A 7,500-nucleotide genomic window follows, 5' to 3' on the forward strand; every position below is an offset into this window, starting at 1 on the left:
ATAAATAATATCTCGAGGAATAATTCTGAAACCATCAGACTTCATCCTTGGAAAAACTTAAAGGTTTACTAATTTGAATCAAGGAGACATCAAAAAGCACAAACGTCTGATTGCTGACCCCATTTTATTTATTTATTTATGTATGTATGTATGTATGCATGTATGCATGTATGTATGTATGTATGTATGTATGTATGTATGTATGTATGTATGTATGTATGTATATATGTATGTATGTATGTATGTATGTATATATGTATGTATGTATGTATGTATGGTGACGCAGTGGTGTAGTAGGTAGTGCTGTCGCCTCCCAGCAAGAAGGTCGCTGGTTCAAGCCTTGGCTGCGTCAGTTGGCATTTCTGTGTGGAGTTTGCATGTTCTCCCTGCGTTTGTGTGGGTTTCCTCTGGGTGCTCCGGTTTCCCCCACAAGTCCAAAGACATGCGCTATAGGTGGATTGGGCATGCTAAAATTGTCAGTAGTGTATGTGTGTTAATGAGAATGTTGGGGTGTTTCCCAGTGATGGGTTGCAGCTGGAAGGGCATCCGCTGTGTAAAACATATGCTAGATAAGTTGGTGGTTCATTTCACTGTGGTGACCCCAGATTAATAAAGAGTCTAAGCTGAAAAGAGAATGAATGAATGAATAATTTATTTATTTCTCTCTCTTAATTATTCAAATTATTTTTTTCCTTTATAGTAATTGTTTAAGGCTTCCTGTTTGGGCTTCTGATAACTTTTCTTCATTGTCGTAGACCTCTTTAGTGCGGTTTTGAATACTTAATCTAGTTAAACACTTAATCTTTTTGTCTATTACTATTCTTTTATTTATTTATTTTTAACTGGCTTTATTTTACCCTTACTTAACCTTAAATACAGGTTTGGTTTGTCTTTTTTGTCTTAGAAATTGTTTTATATACAGCTGAAGTCAGAATTATTAGCCCCCTTTGAATTTTTTTCTTTTTTAAATATTTCCCAAATGATGTTTAACAGAGCCAGGAAATGTTCACAGTATGTCTGATAATATTTTTTCTTCTGGAGAAAGTCTTATTTGTTTTATTTCGGCTAGAATAAAAGCAGTTTTTAATTTTTTAAAAGCCATTTTAAGGTCAATATTATTAGCCCCTTTAAGCTATATATTTTTTCGATAGTCTACAGAACAAACCATCATTATACTATAACTTGCCTAATTCCCCTAACCTGCCTAGCTAACCTAATTAACCTAGTTAAGCCTTTAAATGTCACTTTAAGCTGAATACTAGTGTCTTGAAGAATATCTAGTCAAATATTATTTACTGTCATCATTACAAAGAGAGAATAAATCAGTTATTAGAGATGAGTTATTAAAACTATTATGATTAGAAATGTGTTGAGAACAATCTGCTCTCCGTTAAACAGAAATTAGGGAAAAATATAAACAGGGGGCTAATAATTCAGACTTCAACTGTATGTGTATGTGTATATGTATATGTGAAGAGTTCAGATGCAAAAACCTATCTAAAAATGTCTCCTAAAATGAGCATTTTGTTTCAAGCTCTTATGTGTAGGTTCAGTAATTTCACTTTAATAGCTAATAATGTAACTTTCATTGCCTTTAACATGAAATAACCGAATACAAATATAAGAGGCTGAAAAAACGGTCATTGTAAAAGAAAAGAGGCACTCAGAGGTTTTTGCATCTGAACTCTTCATTTGTTTATTTATTTGTTTATTATTTTTGTTTGTTTTTGAATGTTTTGTCATATATTCTTCAGTTTTTCCTTTTTATTGTCACTATTGTTGTTGTTGTTGTTGTTCTTGTTGTTGTTGGCATTGTTATTAATATTTTTATTTAACGACCTGTATATTGGTTATTACATGTATATCTATGCACACTGCTATATGCTGATCGTCTACAGCATGTTTTATCTGTGTTCAAATAATACAAAATAATAGAAAAATTTGATGACAAAAAAGCAATAAGTCTGAAATGACAGAAAATGTGCTGCAGTTTATTTCAAGGATTCTGTAGTGTAATATATAACACCAACCTAGACAATATAGCACTGCAAACTACTACACATCAGCAGAAAAGTCACTTCATCACACTCTTCAAGGGTAAAAGTTGCTGGAAGAAAGATCAACATCCCATAATGCAACTCAGAAGATTAAAACATGAATCACAAAATATGGACAACTGCTGATTTACTGATGTTTTTACAGTGCATCTAGCATATAACAACATTATTAATTCATCATTGCTCTTCTCTTGTGTTCAGTTCATGGAGGTAAAGGTGTGCGATACACTAACAGTGAAGATGTTTATCCAGATAAGGGTATGTATCTGCTTCATATTTACATACATTTGCATATTCAGTGAATATTACATATGCATGAAGATCCACCTAATACAAGATTACTCGTTTGTCATTGTATTGCATTATATCAGGGGTGGGGAACGGCCGGCCTCCAGGCTGTATGCGGCCCACGAGACTATTTGATCTGGCCCTTCAGTCAATTTCTGATCAAAAATTAAATGTCTGTGACACAAAGTGACAGTAAATAAATACATATTGTTTAAAACAAATATAATTTTATAGATACTAAATAAGGGTGACGCAGTGGCGCAGTAGGTAGTACTGTTACCTCACAGCAAGAAGGTTGCTGGTTCGAGCCTCGGCTCAGCTCGGTCAGTTGGTGTTTCTGTGAGGAGTTTACATGTTCTTCCTGCGTTCATCTGGGGTTCCTCCGGGTGCTTTGGTTTCCCTCACTGTCCAAAGACATGCGGTACAGGTGAATTGGGTAGGCTAAATTGTCCATAGTGTATATATGAGTGTGTATGGGTGTTTCCCAGTGATGGGTTGCAGCTGGAAGGGCATCCGCTGCATAAAACAAATGCTGGATAAGTTGGCGGTTCATTCCACTGTGGCGACCCCAGATTAATAAAGCGACTAAGCTGAAAAGAAAATGAATGAATGAAGATACTAAATAATAATATAAAACATGTACGTCCCTATGTCAGAGTAACAGTCGGAGTGAACGAGCAATATGCAGGAAACATTTGGGCCTTTGAGGTTCTCATCACTAATAATCATGGTGACATGCAGGAAAAGTAGATGCTGAATGTTGCGCTTTTCAAGACAAATGAACAGATTTTTTTGTTGTTGTTGAGGTTAAAGGCAAGTCGCTGTGCCTAGCCTGTGGGGATGCGCTTGCAGTGATGAAAAAAAGCCAATCTCGAGTGTCATTACAACTCAAAGCATGCTAAACTCAATGAGCTGCAAATACACTTGTATAAAGTAAACACTCTCCGGCTGAGTTTGGGTGCCCGACAAGCAGCTTTCACAAAACCACATCCTGACAGAGAGAATGTTTCGCTGTATGTGAGCTAATAGCTAAACAACTCAGACCTCATTCAGAAGGAGAGTTCGTGAAAGAGTGCCACGAAGTTACTCGCGTCAGATGAAGTAAAAGTTTTCCAGAGTATAAGTTTATCTTGAAGAACAGTCGCTGAACAAATACCTGATATGGCACAAGACATTAATACAACACCTTAATGACTCTGGACTGGAAAAAAATCCAGTTTTTCTCTCTGGCCTGCGATGAAACAGCGAACATAATGAATACCGCCAAACTAGCCATCTTTGTGCTCGAAATTACTGCAGAGTTTAAAACATCTGAGGAAATGCGGTCTTTGCAAGCCATGCAGGGCACTACCAGAAGTGAGGGTTTGTTTGAGCAAGTTGTTTTGTTAATGAACATATTTGAATTACCATTTGACAAGTGGCCTTGCCACAGAGAAGCAGTTTCAACCATCGCATTAGATAGGTTAGTGATATATATATACACACAGAGTATGTTGAATAATTTAGTAAACGATGATACCAAAATGTAAACGGCCCTTGATAGAAAAGATTCCCCACCCCTGCCTTGTATGATGTAGTACTTCAGAGCTCTGTTCATAAAGATAAGCATTTAAATATCATCATACTCAAACATATTGATTATTAATAAGATAATAGAAAAGGCACGGTGGCTCAGTGGTTAGCACTGTGGTCTCACAGCAAGAAGATGCTGGTTGAAGTCTCAGCTGGGCCGGTTGGCATTTCTGTGTGGAGTTTGCATGTTCTCCCTGTGTTGGTGTGGGTTTCCTCCGGGTGCTCCGGTTTCCCCCACAGTCCAAACACATGTGCTATAGGGGAATTGATCAACTAAATTAGCCGTAGTGTGTGTGTGTGTGTTTCCCAGTACTGGGTTGCAACTGGAAGAGCATCCAATGTATAAAACATATGCTGGAAAAGTTGGCGATTCATTCCGCTGTGGTGACTTCTGATTAATAAGGGACTAAGCTGAAAGAAAACAAATGAATGAATGAATAATAGAGAACACGGTGATGTCAGTTGTGTATTGATGTAGTGTGTGATTGCTGCCCTCTGCTGGAGGACTGCAGTAACAGCAGATTCACAGCATCCTGTCAGATTTATCCCATATTTAAGTGTTATATTGATTAAAACTGAGATGTCAGTAATTTAACAAAAAAATCTGAATGCTCATGCCTCTCATATTATTCTGATGACATGTAGGCAAACAAATATAAGATAAAATATTTGATCTTTAACATTTAATATTTTTCAATGTACTCAGTATATACTTTTATATAATATAATACTATATATACTTAATACTGTTTTCTTTGGGGAAATTTTATGCAATACAAATTATATGTAAATATAAATATATATGTCATTATTTTGGCTTTGTATTTTTGGTTTTTTTATACATTTTGTATATATACACAATATTTATATATACATATATATGTACAATGTATGCACAATATTTATACACAGTGAGTACACACACATCATGCAAATGCAAACTTAATATTTTCTGTGTGTGCATGTGTGTGTGTGTGTGTGTGTTCAGCATCAGGTGTGGAGGATGCAGTTGGTGAAGTGTGTATGACGGTGGAGATCTTCAATGACCCGAACACTGGAGGACACAGAATCACAGTTAAAGGTGCTCAGACTTTAATACACATCATTATTAGCATCATAACGAGACATGCCAATAATACAATATATCATGATGAAGAACATCTCGATATTGTCATAACGGCCACTTTAAAATAGCAAGAATAATTATTAATTATTGAAACTAAAGGATTGGTTCACCTAAAAATGAACATTGACCCACTATTTACTCTCCCTCAAGTAGTCTTAAACCTTTATGAGTTTTTAATTCTGTTGAACACAAAAGAAGATATTTTGAAGAATGCTGTAAACTGGTAAACATTCACTTCCATGATAGGAAAAACAAATAGTGTGGAAGTCAATGGTGACCGGTTTTCAGCATTCTTCAAAATATCTTCTTTTGTGTTTAACAGAAGTGAGATATGCATTTGCTGCTTTGTTGACAAACACTTATAATACAACAGTCTGAATATTTTTAAAGGGACAGTTCACCTAATTCGGCCATCATTTAATCACCATGAGCTTGTGTTAAACCTTTATCCAAAAAATAAAAATGTACTTATTATTTACTCACCCTCAGGTTGTTATAAGCCTTTATTAGTTTGTTTATTCTGTTGAACACTAAATAAGAGATTTTAAAGAATGCTGTAAACCTACCATTGACTTCCATGGTCGGAAAAGCAAACACAATAGAAGTCAATGGTTACAGGTTTCCAACATTTTTCAAAATATCTTCTTTTGTGTTTAACAGAAATAACACATGCATAAAGGTTTAAAATAAGCTAAAGGTGATTAAAGGATGACAATATTTTCTTTTTTAGGTGAACTGTGCCTTTAAGAGCATTCAGACGTATTCAGAAGATATTATTTTAAGTGTTTTTCAATGAAGCATCATGTACTTGAAGACTGAAGAGACCAAATATTTTCAGACATAAACATTCACACATGCTAATATTGTCTACAACATGCTGAGATATTTACTGAAAATACTCATTAACATTCATTAACACTATAGAATCATCATTACGGTCTCCCATATCCTTTGGTTAATATGAAGCCGTTGTGACAGGAGCAGTGATGTTTACGATGCCCTACAAGCATTTATATCTCAAGAATCAATTAATCTTCTTACAAATACTAAAACAAAAACACGGTCAAAAACACGGCCAAACTCCTGCCAGCTGATCACCCATCACCTGTGTGTCCTTACGTAAGCAGGTAAGCTGATGTGAAATATAGGTGGAGCTAATCCACATCACTAAACCACTCGATCCATGACAGAGAATAATACTGCATAATATTATTAATCTTAATTACTCAATAATCCTGCAACAAATAAAATATCAATTATATAATTAACACAAATGCCTCCAACAATCATGCTTCATTTATTAATATCAGTTCATTAAACTAAACTCACGATGAAAACTACAGAAGTGTTTATTATTCTTAGCCTAATAACTCATTAAAGTTGTTTTATTAAATGTTGACAGAAGGGATATTTCACCCAAAATTACAATTCTGTCATCATTTACTTATGAGTTATGAGTTTCTTTCCTCTGTTAAACACAAAAGAAGATATTTTGAAGAATGTTGGAAACCTGTAACCATTGACTTCCATTGTGTTTGTTTTTCTATTCCATATTATTTGCTTTTCCTACAATGGAAGTCAATGGTTACAGGTTTCCAACATTCTTCAAAATATCTTCTTTTGTGTTTAACAGAGTGAATAAACTGATAAAGGTTTATAAAAACGTTTAGTTATCGTAACTATTGTTGTTGTTATTGTTATTATTATTATTAATATTATTATTATTATTATTATTATTATTAGAATCAATTTGTTGTATAATTGTAACATATTTGGCCAATTTCAAACTTTATCTTGTGCTTAATAATAAATGGTGTCTATTAATATTATTGTTGTTATTATCAATTATTATTAATATTATTGTTGTTATTATCAATTATTATTAATATTATTGTTGTTATTATCAATTATTAATAATATTATTGTTGTTATTATTATAAATTATCAATTATTATTATTATTATTGTTGTTGTTGATATTATTATTATTATTATTATCAATTATTATTATTATTGTTGTTGGTATTATTATTATTATCAATTATTATTATTATTGATGTTGTTGTTATTATTATTATGAATTGATATTATTATTATTGTTGTTATTATTATTATTATTATTATTATTATCAATTATTATTATTATTATTGTTATTATCAATTATTATTATTGTTGTTGTTGTTGTTATTATGTTATTATTATTATCATTATTATCAATTATTATTATTATTATTGTTATTATTATTATTATTATTATTATTATTATTATTATTATTTTTATTATTATTGTTGTTATTATTGTTATTATTATCAATTATTATTATTATTGATGTTGTTGTTATTATTATTATGAATTGATATTATTATTATTATTATTATTATCAATTATTATTATTATTATTATTATTATTATTATCAATTATTAGTATTATTATTGTTGTTGTTATTATTATTATT

At 32.4% G+C, this 7,500-nt stretch overlaps 1 protein-coding gene across 1 annotated transcript in view; it reads left to right on the forward strand.

The window, feature by feature from the left end:
- LOC130238868 (protein unc-13 homolog A-like) overlaps nt 1-7,500 on the forward strand; it is a 69,745-nt gene that overhangs the window by 57,118 nt on the left and 5,127 nt on the right. Inside the window, exons 26-27 of the mRNA XM_056469989.1 lie at nt 2,259-2,315; nt 4,906-4,998. Coding sequence (XP_056325964.1) covers nt 2,259-2,315; nt 4,906-4,998 — 150 coding nt within the window. The remainder of the gene's footprint in view (nt 1-2,258; nt 2,316-4,905; nt 4,999-7,500) is intronic.

Source organism: Danio aesculapii, chromosome 2, assembly GCF_903798145.1.
Source record: "Danio aesculapii chromosome 2, fDanAes4.1, whole genome shotgun sequence".
Classification (NCBI taxonomy): domain Eukaryota; kingdom Metazoa; phylum Chordata; class Actinopteri; order Cypriniformes; family Danionidae; genus Danio; species Danio aesculapii.